General features: G+C 37.7%; 1 protein-coding gene across 1 annotated transcript in view; it reads right to left on the bottom strand.

Moving 5' to 3' along the window:
* The window catches only part of LRP2 (LDL receptor related protein 2), a gene marked incomplete at its 5' end in the record, with an annotated part of 209,763 nt that overhangs the window by 153,511 nt on the left and 36,325 nt on the right, over positions 1-19,927 (bottom strand). The window contains 3 exons of the mRNA XM_080669070.1: positions 5,019-5,135; positions 9,134-9,256; positions 13,200-13,322. Of these exons, the coding sequence (XP_080525196.1) occupies positions 5,019-5,135; positions 9,134-9,256; positions 13,200-13,322 (363 nt within the window). The remainder of the gene's footprint in view (positions 1-5,018; positions 5,136-9,133; positions 9,257-13,199; positions 13,323-19,927) is intronic.

The following is a 19,927-nucleotide window of genomic DNA, read 5'->3' as shown; positions in this document are numbered from 1 at the left end:
AGCTCCCCACAATAAAGAATTACCTGGGCCGAAACCGGTTTGGCTCCGTGGATAGAGCGTTGGCCTGGGGACTGAAGGGTCCCGGGTTCGATTCCGGTCAAGGGCACGTACCTTGGTTGCGGGCACATCCCCAGTAGGGGGTGTGCAGGAGGCAGCTGATCGATGTTTCTCTCTCATCGATGTTTCTAGCTCTCTATCCCTCTCCCTTCCTCTCTGTGAAATATCAATAAAATATATTTAAAAAAAAAAAAAAAAAAAAAAAAAGAATTACCTGGGCCCACATGCCATTAGTGCCAAGGCCAAGAACCCTTGCTCCAGATCTAGCTACCAACTTCCAAAAAATACAGGAGACAGAAGAACATGTTAAATGACATCAAGGGATACATGAGCAAAACCCAGATTGTGGGAAACTCCAGGACAACTGACTTGGTTTCATAAACAAATAAATTGCAAGGATTAAAAAACAAAAATGGAAGGGAAACTTACAAATTTTAAGACAGCAACTAACTCCAACAGATAGACTTTATTTGGATTCGGATTTAAACAATTGCACTATAATAACAAAATCACTGAGAAATTTTAAGCATTAACTGGTTATCTGATTCTTTGAAAGAACAGCTGTTAACTTTTAGGTGAGATCGTGATATTGTGGCTGTGTTTTAGTCCTTATATTTTGGAGATAAACACTGCTTCAAAATAAAGTGGAAAAGAAGAAAGAGCTACAGGTAAGACAAAATTAACCATGAGTTGATAATTAACATAATAACGATAAGTACAAAGAGATTCATTATATAATTCATCCTGCTTTTGATTATGTTAAAAATCTTTCATAAGTTTTAAACAATAACTTTTTAAATAATAAAAGAGCTAAGTAACGATCAGACAAAAATAGTTTGTAAACTTCCATTTCTAAAGAAAAACATTCTGAGAGCCTGGGCATAGGGTTTAGAAGACTAACATTAAAGTCCCACCTCCTCTACCCTTGCTTCTTGACAATCTTCACAATCTCTGTAAAATGGAGATGGCCATCACATCTGCCTTGTAGTCCTGGTGTAAAAGTTGCCTAAGACAGTAATTGGTGCTTGGTGAGCAGCAATTCCCTTTACCACTTCACACAAGAGCTCCAAGAGGGAAAACAAAATGAGGCAATCCTGCCCCTATACTGGCACTTTCTAAAGACTTCTATCCAATCTAGGTCATTCATTTCCTTCCTGTTCGAATCTGGCTGTGGCCAGGAGATCAAAGCACTAACCAGGAAGTATGAGGATTCTTTTCTTAATTTCCTCTTATTTGTTAGAATTTTTTTCACACTCCTCCATCACTAACACATAATAAACAAACAAAGTAGAGAGGAATAGAAAATAGTACCTCATTGTAAAACCCCCTTACATGTGTGAGGTTCATTTTAGGGCCACGAACCCTGAAGGGTTCATGACTTGTATAATTCCAGAAACAATGAGCTATAAATCTGGTTCTCTTTCCTTAACAAATCCTCCTTTCACCAGTTACTTGTGCTTAAAAAAAAAATACAAACAAAAACTTGATTAAAAACTCCTGTGCAGATATTTTATAAAACTCACTTCCTTTCCTTCATTCCTTTCTATAACAGCTGCCTGCACACTGTACCCTGCCAGCTTTTTGCCGGAAGTTCCATTGGCAAAGTCGTCAGGCAGTTGTACTGGTGACTTTAGACTTGGATGCAGATTATTCACATGGAATAAATCCAAACAATCTGTTTCGATGGCCTTTTCTTTTCCCTGAAGTAGCATTTCCTTCATTCCCATTGCATTTGCAATAAAGCACTCATTTTTATCCACTTGTAAATAAGGAATAAAGACACGGACTGTTGGCTGGTGGCACCGGCCTCTGGTTCTCTCTTAAACTTGCACAAGGTAGAACTTTCTCCTTCTGTGAAAAAGGACCTTCATGAAGAATAATTACCAGACTTGGAACCAGAAGATGGGTTGAGCACTAGCTCTGCCACACATCATACTACCTTGAACAGGACACGTGACACTTCACAGTTTTTAGTTTCTTTGTTCATAAGAAAGTATAATAATACCTGCTGTGTTGTCTTTGTTGAGAAACCTAATAATAATAACTGAAATTTATATAATGTTTTACAAAATACTCCAAAATATAATATAGTCATGTGCCGTATAATGACATTTTGGTCAATGACAGACTGCACATAACACAGGTCTCATGAGATTATGATGGAGCTGAAAAAATGTCTATCGCCTAGTGACATTGTAGCCATCCTAAAGTTAGTGAAATGCATTATTCACGTGTTTGTGGTAATGCTGGTGTAAACAAACCTACTGCACTGTCAGTAATAGAAAGGTGTAGTATATACAATTATGGACATTACATAATTCTTGATAATGATAATAAATGACTATGTTAATGGCTTATGTATTTACTGTACTATACTTTGCCATCATTATTTTAGAGTGTACTCTTGGTACTTTAAAAAAAATTTGCTGTAAGACAGTATGTTATGTTACACAAACAGCTGCCTCACATACCTTGTGTCTCTTGAGTACATTATTTTCTTTTGTGCTTGAATTAATCTTGTGTTATTTGTACAGTAATATGCTGTACAGGGTTGTAGCCTAAGAGCAATAGGCTATATATCACACAGTCTAAACGTGCAGTAGGCTATACCCTATGGGTATGTATAAGTATATTCTATTATGTTTGCACAACGAAATCACCTAACAACACATTTCTCAGAACATATCCTCATCATTAAATGGCACATAACTTTATATGATTTACCGTTATTATTAACCAAAATATTTTCTTCACTTGCCTCAATAAAGGACCTATTGTTTGCTTAACAAAAAGTCCTTGACTCATGGACTTGCTCTTTCATGACATCCAGAAACACCCTATCATCTCTAAAAGTCTAAATTCTCTGCAAAATGTCTAACGTGAAGGGAGACCCAAACAAGGGGCAACATAATCTCTTTCAAAAGAGAACACTTAATTAGAAAATATACCAGAACAGAACTGTGCCAGGAACTCAGCTAAGAAATGGAGATACAAAGACAAATAGCATAGACTCCTCTCAAAGAAAATAACATACAAAGAACAAAGCATTGGAGGAAAGGTGTCGTTTTTTAAAATGTAGTGTGATATGATGTGTTCTGCAGCATGAATCTGGGCCTGTTTGGGTCCAGGCCTCTCCTTTTCATATGTATAAGTATTTCTTTTATCAAAATTCTCAAACAATAGAGGAGATGTCCCATGAAAATAGGCTAAAATTCCTATGTTCAGATGGAGCCATGATAACTAAGAAGGTTATGATCAAGGTTTCTAATGTACATAAAATTTGTCTACCAATTATTCAAATATTGACTTTATAATAACTCTCTAAAGTTTGAAACTTAAATTTAAGAGCAAAATAAAGGAAGTACCTTAGTAAGAAAAAACAATGGAAGCGCATAGTAAACTTCTAAATTGCAATATGCCAAAAGGAGAAATGTATAAAAAGTGTCAAGAGAAAACATATAAAAAGAAAAGAAAGTTCTGGATAAATTCATAAATGATAGACTTGTAAGAGCTTTTCAGACTGAGTTTGATGAAACATCGGACTGACACAGTAGAAAAATTCCTATATTCCTGTATTCTAACAATCTATAATAATAAAAGCATAATATGATAATTAGACCGGACAGCCAAACAACCTTCCAGACATCCTTCCGGACAAAGCCGCAGTGTCAGGGGCCGAGGCAGAGGTGGTTAGGGGCGATCAGGCAGGCAGGGGAGCAGTTAGGGGTGATCAGGCAGGCAGGCAGAGGCGGTTATGGGTGATCAGGCAGACAGACGAGCAGTTAGGGACAATCAGGCAGACAAACAGAGGTGGTTAGGGGTTATCAGGCAGGCAGGTGAGTGGTTAGGAGCAATGAGGCAGGCAGGCAAGTGGTTAAGGGCAATCAGGCAGGCAGGTAGGCAAGTGGTTAGGAGCCAGTGGTCCCAGATTTCCCGACTGCCAGTTTAGGCCCGATCCCGCAGGGATCCCGAATTTCGTGCACTGGGCCTCTAGTCCTATATAATAAAAGGCTTAATATGCAAATAGACCAAACGGCAGAACAACCAGTCTCTATGAGGTGCATTGACCACCAGGGGGCAGATGCTCAACGCAGGAGCTGCTCCCTGATGATCTGGGAGTGCCACTCAGCCAGAAGCCCTGAGCCGGGCTCACAGCGCCTCTGCAGCAGTGCTAAGGATGTCCTACTGCAAGGAGCAGGCCTAAACCGGCAGTCGGACATTCCCTGAGGACTCCCAGACTGTGAACGGGTGCAAACCAGTCTGAGGGACCCCCCCCCCCACACACACACACACACACACGAGTGCACAAATTTCATGCACCAGGCCTCTAGTTCTATATAAACCTCAAGAGAGGCAGATTACTCTTTACTTATTTGTAAGTAGTGCCTTATGCACCATGATTGCACTCTCTTATTTTGGTTATTATAATATTTAAACATTATACACAGAATTCTGTGATTGATATGCCTGATCTTGTTGTGATCAGTTACAAACTGATATAGTATTCTATCATTATAGGGAAAGCCAAATATATATAACATTTGTCAAAAAGTAATCTGATAAAAAAAATTTGAGTCCATAGAGCACAAAACTAATGACTAACGAGACAGTTGGCCTACAAATTTACCATAGTAATGTAATAAAAGTTATAATTGACCAAACTGGCCCCTGTACTCAATATATTCAATGACCTTTCAGGATTATATGTTAATGTTGAAAGTTTCTTAATTTAAAAATACAGAAAATTTATGTACTAAGGCAGGACACACTTAGAAGGTTTTCATAAAAATGGATTTCTATCAGAACATCACCTCTAATCCACAAAAGAATCTGCCAAGAGATTTCAATAACAAGAGGCATATTGTAGGCATTTCTGTCCATCAACAAATCTAACAAGTTGCATAAAATGCCAAAGGGGAAATGTGAAACCAAATACAGTGCAAAGACTGAAAGGGACTCACTGCAGTCTTTCTCGTCAGTTCCATCTGAGCAGTCTCTGACGTGGTCACACCTGTATTCTTTTGGAATACATTCACCACTGGAGCATGTCATCTGATGACTTGAGCATGTACTCCCAGCTGTGACGGGAAAAAAAATGTTACTTTATAATTACTGCCAAACACAGACCAACACACTGACATTTTTTAAAACAAAGGCAAGTAGAGCATACATTAAACATAAAATTCACAGGGTCACAAGGTAATGTATGCACCCAGCTAACCCAAGGAAGGGTGTTTACAATACAAAAGCAAAAGTATTATTATCAGGATACTATCAAAATGTCCATAGAATCATATCAACACTCAAGCATGTTAGTGTAGACAGTTATTTTATCAACATGTTTTGAGAACACAATATAGATTAATGAGCCGTATGATAAAGAAGATAAATAAAAAATAAGTATTTTGGCCCAGCCAGTATGGCTCAGTGGTTGAATGTTGACCCATGAACCAGGAAGTCATGGTTCAATTCCAGGTCAGGGCACATGCCCAGGTTGCAGGCTTGATCCCTAGCAGAGGGCATACAAGAGGCAGCCAATCTATGATTCTCTCTCATCATTGATGTTTCCATCTCTCTCTCCCTCTCCCTTCCTCTCTCTGAAATCAATAAATATATTTTTAAAAAACAAATTTTGCAGTTACAGGTATTAATCAAAGATTGGTAAGGTTCCCCTCATTGAAATCTTGTTTAAACCAGAGGGAAATATGCCAAAGGCTTAACAGGGGATATTTCTGAATGGTAGGAATACCTATGGTAATTTTATTGAGTTTTCTCTATTACATGAGTTTTCTGTATTGCACATGTGTCAGGAGGTATTTTTTGTTTTTGTTTTTGTTTTATTTTTATTGTTGGAAGTATTACTTATATCCCCTTTTTCCCCCATTGACCTCTCCCAGCCCACCCCTACCCTCTCCCCAGGCCTTTACCACCCTATTGTCTGTGTCCATGGGTTATGCATATATACATACAAGTTCATTGGTTGATCTCTTCCCACCTGCTCACCCTCCCTTGCCTTCCCTCTGGGGTTTGATAGTCTGTTCAATGCTTCTGTCTCTGTATCTATTTTTTGTTCATTAGATTCCACATAGAACAAGTGTCAGTTTTATAGAGAAGGAAAATAATTTAAGCTAGTTTACATTTTATTCTATGTTGATTAGGGTAAGTAAAAGCAGGACATCATTTTATCAAACTTGCCTTCAGAAAATCTGAATATTAATGCCTCAAGTATCATGTGAAAGCTATTCTGCAAGTCTCAGCAAATATCATGAGATTTTTTTAATTTCCACATAAAAAGAAAAGCATTCAGGGAATAATGTGATCTGCTAAAATAATATAATCAAATGGAAGAATAAATGTCCCCTACAATTTTTCATTTCCTATGCTTTTATATTATTGTAAAGACACTTAAGTTCATCAAAATTTGGTTTTCAATAAAATTATACATCTATTAAGGGATATGCCATCAAGACATACCAAAAAAAACTTTCTAAAAAATAAATGAACAATGACAGCTTTAGAGTCAGTACTTAAAAATTCAAACACATGAAGATTACCATGTCATAAATATTATGTAAAAAATTTAACAAAAATTACTATCCTTAATTGATCATCTCTTGTCCCTTCTTTCTGTTTAATGAAATAGTTTCATTACAAATATGTAAGACTCAAATAGCAAACAAAATTTTTCCAGTCAACCTATTTCTGACACTTTGGCAGTATGATTTCATATCTTCTCCGAGTACCTTATATCTGTAGGTTAAATTTTTACTTCTATTAGTAAAGGTATAATATATCAAATTTTCTAGAAGTCATTTAAATTCTGAATTCTGGCCCTCACCAGTTTGGCTCAGTGGATAGAGCGTCGGCCTGCGGACTGAAAGGGCCTGGGTTCAATTCCAGTCAAGGGCATGTACCTTGGTTGCGGACACATCCCCAGTAGGAGGTGTGCAGGAGGCAACTGATCCATGTTTCTCTCTTTTTGATGTTTCCAACTCTCTCTCCCTCTCCCTTCCTCTCTGTAAAAAATCAATAAAATATATATTTTTAAATAAATAAATAAATAAATTCTGAATTCTGCCCACAATTTCATGTGAATAAGATTGAAAAGCTTAATACTAGTATTTCCTGAGTGGTAGTATTTAAGTATATATTGCCAATTTCCACATAAAATTAAAGAGCTTTCTTTTTTTTCCTGAAAAAGCAAGTGATGGGTTGTCTTTTCTTCTTTTTTTAAGAATATTTTATTGATTTTTTTAGAGAGAGAGGAAAGGAGAAGAGAGAAACATCAATGAGAGAAGAACATCAGTCAGCTGCCTCCTGCACCTCCCCTACTGGGAATGGAGCCCACAACCCAGGCATGTGCCTTGACCAGGAATTGAACCAACAACCTTTTGGTGCACTTGATGATGCCCAACCAAGTGAGCCACACAAGCCAGGGCAGTTATGGGTAATCAAACAAAATATGAAAAAATGAAATCTAGTGCAGCCCAGCTGGTGCGACTCAGTGGTTGAGCATCAACCTATGAAGCAAGAGGTCATGGTTTGATTCCCCTTCAGGGCACAATCCTGGGTTGTAGGCTTGATTCCCAGGAGGCAGCTCATCGTGGATGTTTCTATCTCTCTCCTCTTCTCCCTTCCTTTCTCTGAAATCAATAAAAACATATTTAAAAAATAGATATTCTCTCTAAAAAACATAGTGCTAATATTATTTTAATTATCTTGACTTTCTTCTTAATTAAACTGAAGCCCAAATCATTCTATATTTGGTGCTTAAGATTTCAAAGGGTTTACAATGGAGCAATTAAAAGTTCATTCAAATGCCCTAACTGGTTTGGCTCAGTGGATAGAGAGTTGGCCTGCGATCTCAAGGGTCCCAGGTTTGATTCTGGTCAAGGGCATGTACCTTGTTTTCGGGCATGTGCAGGAGGCAACTGATCAATGTTTCTCTCTCATCGATGTTTCTAACTCTCTATCCCTCTCCCTTTCTCTCTGTAAAAAATTAATAAAATATATTTTAAAAAATAAGTTCATTCAAATGTAGAGAAATGATGAATTAAAATTATGTAGTTTCATCAACCAATCTAGTGCTTGGATTCACCTAGTTGTCATTACACAAACATCTACTGAGAGCCTATTATAGGTCAAAAGGGGCACCAACAATTGGAACATCAAGATGATTAAGGCACAATCCCTACCCTCAAGTAGCTCATAGCTTTGGGGGGGTGGGGGAGGGAGAACTTTAAGAAATAATTAGAAAACAATGATGAAAGTGGATTATAGGTACACAAAGAATTACGAAAGCATCAGAGAGGGGTGCCTAATTCACTCTGGGATGGAATGTGAACAGGGATAGCTTCCTTGAGGAGGAACACCTTACCTGGGTCTTTAAGAGAAGCAGCAGTTAGCTAAGCCAAAAGAAAGGAAGGAGCATATAGAAATGAGCATTCCGGCAGCAAGCACAGAAGCAAAAGGTTAGGACTCTGTGTGGTATGCCCAAGTGAACCACACAAGTACTGCCCTGAACCCTTACAGTGCCCAGAAATGCAGCAGTTACTAATAACTGCTGTTACTTTCTTTGTCATGGTAGTTCATCCCGCAGTGGCTTTGGCAGCAGTCACTGGAACAGCCACCAATAATGCCTCCAACAGACCTACCTACTTGCTCCACTCAATTGAAATTAAGATAGTTCGATACTGGGGCAGAGGAGGTGGAAGGTTTGAAAGCAGGGTGTGCTGCTGGATCAAAAGGACCATCCAAATGCCAACCACACAAATGAATACCCCACCCATAGATACCAATAAATGCTTCATTTCTTTCTTGAGTGTAACATAATCCAAATTAAAGACTAGGAACCTATCTATCCATTTCCAAACCGCCAGGGTATATTTATAATTCTTCAGCACATTCACACTTTCAATATCATCCAATCTGAGCAAGAATGCTGGCATAGGTTCCATTGTTGTGTAAGGCTCAACTCAGCATTTACAAAGAATCGTCCCATTATGTTTTGTATTTGTATCAGGTAAGGTTTTAGGTGTCCAAAGGACCAAAACAAGATTCCTCCATAAACACTTACGGCAATGCTGATGTTCATCTGAGCCATCCTCACAGTCCTGCTCATTGTCACAAACCCAGGAGTTAGGGATACATAGCTCTTTACTCTGACACTGGAAATAGCCTGGCTGGCAAGTAGCAGCAGCTAAAACAAACCAGAAAAAGACTCATTATGTCAAACAACCACCCTATTATACCAACAAGCAATGCTTATTTCAAAAGCCTATATATCAACTCCTGCTCAATACATTTGATGGCAAATAGTAAACAACCCTATATTAGAGTGTGTGAACTCCAGTCAGAGTTCACTATCAATCTCAGCAATAGCATCACAGCAAACTGATGATCCAAGGCAATATAAAAATACAGAAAATAAAACAGCCAAATGCACATACATAAAAAGATATGACCAAAAAAATATTAAACAAAATTTTTATTATTAAATTATCTGAAATGTTTTATAATAGTAAAGCATCATGATGAATTGGAAAACTCTTGAAATTTGGATAAAAAGACACAGTCACATAACTATTATTTTTACGATTTACTTGCTTTAGGATCTTTGGCAGGTTCTCTGAGCCACAATGTATGCAGCTAAAATGGAAGCTATACTTATCTATCTCATGGTTTGCTATTGAAAACCAAATTAAGAGAGAAACCAAGATGGCGGCATAGGTAAACACCTAAACTGCTGCCTCGCACAACAATTTCAAAACTACAACTAAAAGACAAAACGGACATCATCCAGAACCACAGGAAGGCTGGCTGAGTGGAAATTCTACAACTAGAAGAAAAGAGAAAAGCACACTGAGACTCAGGAGCTGCAGAAGGCAGAGATACCAAGGCGCGTGCACACGTGCGTGGAAAGGGCTGGCAACTGAGTATGCGGCTGGCTTTCTCAACCAGGAGGGAGACAAAAGTTCCCGACGGCTCTGAACTCCAGTTCTGGGTGAGACTCTGGGGACCCAGACTCATTCGGGGAGAAACTGGACTGTCAGGAAAGAGAAAAGCACACTGAGACTCAGAGGAACTGCGGAAGGCAGAGGTACCGAGGCCCGTGAGTGCGGAGACGGCTGGCAACTGAGTATGCAGCTGGCTTTTTCAAGCGGGAGGGAGACAAAAGCTCCTGATGGCTCTAAACTCCAGTTCCGGGCGAGACTCTGGGGACCCAGACTCATTCGGGGAGAGACTGGACTGTCTGGCAGTGGGCGGAACGCGAGGGCGGCTTTCTCTCAGAGGTGCTTGCAGCGATTACCGCGGGATACTGAGACCCAGGGTCCTCTTAAGGCAGGGCTGACGGGAAGCCATTGCTGGCTGCTCTGCCCTGAGACTCTGCCCCATCCAAGCTGAGCACAGAGGCTTTTGCAAGTCTTGTCTCATAAGGGTGTCTCCAGCACAGAAGTTCTCCCAGAATAAACACAGCTGATCCTCACAGCCAATTGGCCTGGAGGTCAATTCCTCCCAGTGATACCAACAATAATCAAGGCTTAACTACAACAAGACTGTGCACACAGCCCACAAAGGGGTGCACCAAGAGTGTCCACCTCAGGTAACTGGGGAGGCTGAGCCACTGGGCCCTATAGGACACCTGGCACACAAAGCTACTCTATCAACTCAGGGAAGCAGCCAAAATGCAGAGACAAAGAAACAGGCCACAAATGAAAGAAATGGAGGAAAGCAAACGACTGGATATAGAGTTCAAAAGCACGGTTATAGGTTTTTCAAGAATTTTCTAGAAAAGGCCAATAAATTTAGCGAGACCCTCAAGGATATGAAAAAGGACCAACTAGAAATTAATCATACACTGATTGAAATAAAAAATATTATACAGAGATCCAACAGACTAGAGGATCGCAAGACTCAAGTCAAAGATTTGAAATACAAAGAAGCAAAAAACACTCAACCAGAAAAGAAAAAAGAATCCAAAAATATGAAGATAGTGTAAGGAGGCTCTGGGACAACTTCAAGCATACCAACATCAGAATTATGGGGGTGCCAGAAGAAGAGAGAGAGCAAGATACTGAAAACCTATTTGAAGAAATAATGAACAAAAACTTCCCCCACCTGGTGAAAGAAATAGACTTACAAGTCCACGAAGCGCACAGAACCCCAAACAAAAGGAATCCAAAGAGGACCACACCAAGACACATCATAATTAAAATGCCAAGAGCAAAAGACCAAGAGAGAATATTAAAAGCAGCAAGAGAAAAACAGTTAATTACCTACAAGGGAGCACCCATACGACTGTCAGCTGATTTCTCAACAGAAACTATGCAGGCCAGACGGGAGTGGCAAGAAATTTTCAAAGTGATGAATAGCAAGAACCTACAACCAAGATTACTCTACCCAGCAAAGCTATCATTCAGAACTGAAGGGCAGATAAAGAGCTTCACAGATAAGAAAAAGCTAAAGGAGTTCATCACCAGCAAACCAGTATTATATGAAATGCTGAAAGGTATTCTTTAAGAAGAGGAAGAAGAAAAAGGTAAAGATAAAAATTATGAACAACAAATACATATCTATCAACAAGTGAATCTAAAAATCAAGTGAATAAAAAATCTGATGAACAGAATAAACTGGTGAATATAATAGAATCAGGGGCATAGAAAGGGAGTGGACTGACAATTCTCTAGGGGAAAGGGGTGTGGGGGGTGCGGGAAGAGACTGGACAAAAATCATACACCTATGGATGAGGACAGTGCCGGGGGAGGGGAGTAAGCGCAGAGGGTGGGGTGGGAACCGGGTGGAGGGAAGCTCTGAGGGGAAAAAAGAGGAACAATTGTAATAATCTGAACAATAAAGATTTATTTAAAGAAGAAAAGAAAACCAAGTTAAATATGTATGTGAAAGCACCATATAATGTTTGTTGCTATCACTATTGTCATTGGTATTGTTATCATCACTGTTATCATCACTAAAATATAATAACAACCTCTGAAGAGTTGTTGGTTTAACTGTTCATTTATTCCTTTATTTCAGAATACACTCTTATTGCTCTTTGGGTTTAACATAAAATGAACTCAGTAAGCCCAGAAGAGGCAAACAAATAGCACATGATCACATCTCTACAAATAGAACTGCTCTCTTGCTCAAAGTATGGTTCACAGACCAGCAGCATCAGCATAACCTAGGAGTTTGTAAGAAATACGAAATCTCTACTCCCACCTCAATCATATGGAATCCAAATCTGTACTTTAATCCATTTATGCATGAAAGTTTGAGAAGCACTTCCCACTCTTCCTCCCATTTTCAAATGCACTGTCATCCAAACATTACCCCAAAGTTTGACTGTTCTGTTGTGCCATAGTATGGTCAACATTTCAAAACAAAATTACTTTTTCACCCGCTTTCCTAGTTTTGGGATTGATAACCCTTCTCTGCACACCTATCAGAATGAATGAAAATGCAGGAATGTGATTGATCGCCTGTGGCATTTTGGGAAAGCAATGGATATAAAGATTGGATTGGTGCACCAACTGGGGAACATGACTTACTTCTCTAAGCCTCAGTTTTCTAATATGAAATTTACCTCAGAATATTGCTGAGAACTAAAGGAAGAAATACATGTGTACTAGGAAGTGATTTTATCACTAGTTAATTTGGGGGTTTACAATATTATCATGTTTTTAAATAAATTTTTTAAAACATAAAATCACACTAGCCACTTCTGTGATCTCTTTATGATAATTCACACACATTATACTACATCCTTTATATTAAAACAGACTCCTGGAGTTACAAATCACCATAGTTCAGGTAGCATTGTTTATGTTTGTTCTTATTGGAGCACAAAATTTCCAGAGTGAATAATCTGAAATAGTCACATACTGGCTTCAGAAAACCACTTCCAAATTGGTTTCCATATCAAGGTCACATGATAAAAGGTAAAATAGAAACTGATGTGAATTGAGCCCCTTTTTCAAGGGGGAGTTAGACAATTATTAATACCATCAGTTTTCTATTCAACCACACAGATCTCAACAGACTTGCACCAAGTCCTGTATCTATCACTAAAGACACAATCCTTTTGTTACAGCTGAAATCACCATGAAGGACTTGTGTTTCTTAGAGTAGCCACACCCACTTCCGGCAACCAATTTCATCAGAGTCATCCAAACAGTCTTTGGCCCCATCACACCTCCAGGATACAGGAATGCAATGCCCATCTTCACAGCGAAAATGCTCACTGCCAAAATGCTCAATAGTACATTCTGTAATCCCACAAACAACAGGAAACCAGTTTAAAAAAAAAAAAAAACTATGCCACACAGATATTTCACAGAAGAAATACAGATTTTTTTAATAATGATGAAAAATCATTCACTAATTAGTAATCAAAGGAATATGTTATCTTATAGAATTAGAAAAACATTTTTATAATGATTATATCGTCGGTCTTAGGATCTGCAGGAAGATCATTTTTATACATGGCTGATGATTACAGTATATCTGGAAAGCAATTCAACAACATGTATCTTGCTTTTTTAAAGTGCTTATCCTGTAACTTAGTACTTTTACTTCTAGGTATTTTTTCTAAGGAACTAGAGATTTGTATCACTTGATTATTTATAATAAAGAAAACTGAAAACCTCCTAAATGTCCAATGATAGGAAAATATCTATATACTGATATTTTAGGAACTCATTAAAATGAGTATGAAGGACTGTTAAATTATTAGAAGAAATATTTGTAATATAATGTAGCAAAGACAAAGATGAGAAATTTTGCCTATACCAGAGTCATATATGGATGGGGGCAAGAAGCATAAAAAAGATCAGTATTGACAGTGGTTATCTTTGATTGATAACATCAAACATCATGAGTAACTTTTCATTGCTTCACTGTACCTCTTTCAGTTCTCCACCCTATATTTTTATTAAAGTGCCTTCTTACTATATCATTTAGAGCAATTTATGGTCCCCTCATTCTTAGATTCAGATTAAGAGCTTTTTGTTTAAGGAATTTGTAAGATGCCAGGTCTATAATCTCATCTCTACAAAAAAAGTTTTTAAAAAAACATACAAAAATATTTCTGCAGCCAACCAGACTGCACAAACTTGGCACCAAAAGTTGCCACATTTCCAAGTGGCAGTGATTATCCCATGTTGATACCAGAGAGAGTGTAACTTAAACAAGTTCATTTCATTTAACCAATATATCCTGTGATTTTCCTGGGTCTCCCCAGGGGACTAATTTGGCAATTGGAAATCCTCTGAGCTTCCCCAAATATCTGACCAGTAATCTCCTCATGCATTATGTGCCAAGTAGAAAATTTTTTAAAGAGTGTAGCCAACACAAGCAAAACTTGGAGAAGACTCAAAATTAGTCTTTCACAAACCCAAGGTGGGAGAGAAGTAATTTGGGATTTAGAAGAAAAATTGTATTTTCCCCATGTACTTAAGCAATCATGCTAAATTACCCATTTCAATTTTTGGCTCATTAACCCCAAATTAGGTAAATATACAGATCAATTGCCTACTCCTAAAATAAATAAACAATGTGCTATCCTGACTTGTGCAAATGCAGGCATATCAACACCATGACATAAACATAGTTAAGTGATCTATTCCTAGGGGATATAGGCTACTTTGTTCATGGAATGTTCAAATCTGATTGTCTGTTAGTGACATCCTGATTTATAATGTATGCTGCAAATGGTCAGAAACTTCCCTTGGCTAAATGGTGGTACCGAGTGGTACAGGAATACGTACACGCAAATACCTTCTATAGACTAATGCATGATGGTGGTTGGTGGTGCAGGTCTGGGGTTGGTGGTGCAGGTCTCTTATCAACTACCTTTAAAGCACAACAACCTCCCTTGCAAAAATGCCCCTAAGGAATGTACAAATTCACTCTGGAATCCCAGAACTTCTCACTGGATTTTATTCTACAAAGCAATATTTCCATGGGAGATTAGGGGCTTTGGAGGTTTAGCTATTAACACAACATATATTAAATCACTTTTATCAATTAGGTCTATTGTTAGTAATCCAACATATTACATTTGAAAGTTCAGTACATTTGTTTCCCTTAATATCTAATAACTTCAGGTTGAAGAATTATAACAATCCAAAGGTCAGTCCACTTACAAAGAGCTTAATATTGGTATGGAAAAAGGAAAAGCATAAACTTAGAAACTAAGTATTCAGAAGAAAATTCAGAGCAATATATTGCCTGTCTTGAAAATACATATACTTAGAAATATTTCTTCTTTTTCCTCAAATTCAAGTTTATTTTTAGAAATGTTAAGTATGCTTGTGTAATCAGATGGCTTTTGCTATGTAAAAAATCATCCCAAGGATTTAATGGCTTAAAACAGCAAACATTGATTTAGCTCCTCATTCTGCTATTTAACAGTAGAACAGTATTTCTTAAGCAACTCAAGTCAGATTTTGAGGTCTGGTTTTTTTTTGTTGTTAGTGGTGGATTTTGTTTTTTTGTTTTTGTTTTTTGCTAAACTACAAAATTAAACTCATCATAAACACATACACACAAAATAGACACCCAAAACTTATTTTTAAGGAACTTCAAAGCCAGTTATTTAAAATCAATCACATAAAATGTAACCCAATAGGGGAAATTTTGCAATTAACTAACTCTATAATTAGTGCCGTTTACATTTGACCTCCCAAATAGTTATCTAAAGTAATATATCAAAGTCAATTTACTCAATTTATCAAAATATCCATGATAAATCATTTGTCAAATTCACTTTTTTAATATTAACTTCCATGCCTGTTATAACTCCCAAATGATTAATACTCTATCAATGCTGGGTAGTCTCTTGGCAATCAACCAATATGCTCCACTAGTGTCAGAAGCCTGTCATTCATTCTATTATAAAGGTAGCATGTACTGTTTTAAAAAACAAACTGCTGGAGAAACAAACAACAGTATGATGAATACCAGAGGGAAAGAAGTTTGGGGAGGTAGAAGAGAGTAAAGTGGTGGTGGTATATAGTGATGGAAGCAGACGTGACTTTGGGTGGTGAACATACAATACAAAATACAGGTGACGTATTTTAGAATTTTATACCTGAAACCTATACAATTTTATTAACCAATGTCTCCCCAATAAATTCAATAAAAAATTTTTAAAAACTGTTGGTGGCCTGGCCAGTGTAGCTCAGTGTTTAATTGACCTATGAACCAGACCACAGTTTGATTCCCGGTTAGGGCACATGCCCGGTTTGCAGGCTCAATTCTAAGTAGGGGGCCATGCAGGAGGCAGCCAATCAATTACTCTCTCTCATCATTGATGTTTCTATCTCTCTCTCTCCCCACATCTCTGAAATCAATTAAAAATGTATATTTTTTAAAAACTGCTGGTGAATAGATCTAGATCTGGCCTGATAAACAGTTGCAGGTGCCCCTAATTTCAAGTATGCACTTTATTTTCTGAGTGCTTTATTTTAAATAAGTAGCCTTTACTTAAAACCTCTCTAGAAGTTATTAGACATTATCTACGCTTTACAGTTCAATAACTTGAAGTGCAAAAAACAATGGAAGTGGGGGTGGATTTCATACACTGGAACCAAACAAACTTTATGGAAGAAAAAAATCTAAGTAGAGCAAAATTTAAAACTTTTTTCAGCAAATGGTCTCTAAACATCCACATTCAACCAAACCAGTTTTGGGTAATTTTGCAAACAATAGCTTTAAATATTTTTCCTCTAATAAAATATAAGGAAGAAAACATCATAATGCATGCTGGGAGAGAAAAACTTTTGTTAAGAACCAGGCAGCTGTTGACGAAGAACCTTTAGAAGCAAATGGACACCATATCTCCCCAGTACTAACCTTTCCCAAGAATAAAAATAGATGGTGCAAACATGAGAAAAAATGCATATGTGGTACTTAAATGCATACACTGATCTAAGCACTTTGCCAATGTTATCATTTCATCTTCATAACAACCCTATGAAATAGCTACCATTATTCTGAACAAAAAGAAATTGAGGCATAGAGCAGTGCAGTAACTTGCCCAAGAACAAACAGAAAATATGTACAAAGCAAGGATTTGGACCTTATAGTTCTGTTCCAGTATCAGTGCTATATTGACCACTGTTCTATGTTTCCTTTCACACACACACACACACACACACACACACACACACACACACACTCTACCAAACTCAAGAATAGCCCTGACCAGTGTGGCTCAGTGGATAGAACGTCGGCCTGCGGACTAAAGGGTCCCGGGTTCGATTCCGGTCAAGGGCATGTACCTTGGTTGTGGGCACATCCCCAGTAGGGGGTCTGCAGGAGGCAGCTGATCGATGTTTCTCTCTCATCAATGTTTCTAACTCTCTATCCCTCTCCCTTCCTCTCTGTAAAAAATCAATAAAATATATTTTTTAAAAAAAAGAATCAGTATAAAAATTTATCAACATTAATTGAGTTCATTAATTGGGCTGTTATGGAATCCATAGCATATGCTCATATAATCCAATTGGAGACTAGTAATCTACCTGGCAGCAAATGTTGCACGTAAAAATTCTTTTTTTTTTTAATATATTTTATTGATTTTTTTTTTTATAGAGAGGAAGGGAGAGGGATAGAGAGTTAGAAACATCGATGAGAGAGAAACATCGATCAGCTTCCTCCTGCACACCTCCCACTGGGGATGTGCCCGCAACCAAGGTACATGCCCTTGACCGGAATCGAACCCGGGACCCTTCAGTCCGCAGGCTGACGCTCTATCCACTGAGCCAAACTGATCAGGGCTGCACGTAAAAATTCTTAGGAAAATTTGCAACAATCAAAAGCGATTCAGAGAAATTAAAAGGGGAGGGGAGTGGTTCTAGCTCTTCAAAAAGAATTATATTAGATATAAGGATAAACTTATTTTCCGAACTTTACAGAGTCCCAAGCTGCAGAAAAAAAACAAAAGTAATTCGTTCTTTATAAATAGAATATCACAAGCTTTCTGGTCTAAGAGTTGGACTAAGAATGTGCTAAGATAAGATATTAGAGTAACAGGTAGTGCCTAGAGGAGGGAATAAGTCGTGTGTTTTTCCAGGATGGGGAGGAGCAGTGGATTGAAAACACCACTTCTGTATATTGTACAGCCTCTAGCTCTGGGCACACAGGAAATAGTCAACACATATTCATCAGGTAATAAAGATTCTTCTTTATAAAATTCAGTCTCTTGGGATGATTATATATCAGAGATATATAAAACCACCAAGGCAAATAATGAGACTTCAAATTGGAACTTACTGTTTTAAAATTATACCAAAAATGAAATCTGGAATAATTTAAAATAAGAATATTCAGAAGTTTGCAAAAGGAGAAAAACATTGAGTCACATTAATAACTATCTCATTATTTTACCCTTGCCTTGTAAGTTTCTCTTCTGGCTCATGAATTCTCTTCTTAGGAGAGTACGGCAAGTTAGTCAAGAGAACATTGCCAAAAGTTAACAGAGTAAGGTCATTTATACGGCAAATCTTATTTTCCTGATAGATCCTCTTAATATGTGCTGGTCCTTCCAGACACTTGGTACTCTTTTTAAAAACTACATGAGCCCAACTGGCATGGCTCAGTGGTTGAGTGTCAAACTATGAAGCAGGAAGTCACGGTTCTATTCTTAGTCAGGGCACATACCCAGGTTGCAGGCTCAATACCCACCAGGAGGCAGCCAATCGGTGATTCTCTCTCATAATTAATGTTTCTATGTCTTTCTCCCTCTCCCTTCCTCTCTGAAATCAACAAAAATACATGTTAAAAAAATACTACATGACATTTTAATAGTACCACTTCATTGAACTCAAAGAGACAAATAAGTTTTAACAGGCAATTCCTTAATTCATCCATAATTTTACTTCACTTTTTCTGTACTTTATTTTTATTCCCTTGATATTGACAGACATACTTCTGATGTTTATAAGTTGGGTGATGGTTCACTATAATTCTCACACCTTATGCACACTAGCAAGGCCAGTCCTCTTTTGAAGATTTAGTTGCTCGCTTATTTCCAAAACTTTACACTGCAGCCATGACAGCCACGGGTAACAAATTGTGTGGAAGACCCTGCTCTGCCTAATGTCAACTGATGGAACTGTCAAGGACTCAGTTGATGGAACTGAAACAAGCCATGCTCAGCAAACCAACCTACCCTCTCTTTCTGTGCAGTATTTTTGCTGCCTGGTTTTATAACAGACCACTAAATAGGTGGCCAGAATTCGTGTGTGTGTGTGTGTGTGTGTGTGTGTGTGTGTGTTAACCCAGTTTGCAAACCACTGAATTGACTGCTCTTTCCAAATTATTGTTTCAGATCCCTGATGTTTTGATAGAGCAAATCAATAGTAAGAGGACATTTCAAGAAATCAATGACTTGGAAGCAAAACCTACAAGCCAATTGATGAGTGATCATGTACACACATCATTTAAGTGCAATAAAAAATAAAAAGGAACAAAAGAATATTATTCAGATTCAATAAAGCCACAAAAAAGTCATATCTACTAAGTGCAAAACATTGTTGTAGGTTTTGTGGAAGAAATAAAGAAAGCTAAGATATAGTCCTTTTCATAGAGTTTATAAATTTATTCATGCATTATAAATTAAATAACCTTGCAACAACAATAACTGCTATTTATTGAGCCCTTGCTATGTGTAAGGCTTTATACACATCCATTAAACCCTCTTAGACATATTATGAAGAGGGATTTGTACTTATTTAATAGAAGGAAAAATTGAACCTCAGAGACATTAATAAGTTTCCCCCAAGGTCACAGAGGTAGAAAATGTCAGAGTCTAATTCAGAATAGGACCTGTGTGATTCCAGGATCTACGCTCGTTTTCATCCCACTT

Source organism: Plecotus auritus (genome assembly GCF_963455305.1).
Source record: "Plecotus auritus genome assembly, chromosome: 5".
Classification (NCBI taxonomy): Eukaryota; Metazoa; Chordata; class Mammalia; order Chiroptera; family Vespertilionidae; genus Plecotus; species Plecotus auritus.
This window is presented reverse-complemented; position numbering and strand designations above follow the sequence as displayed.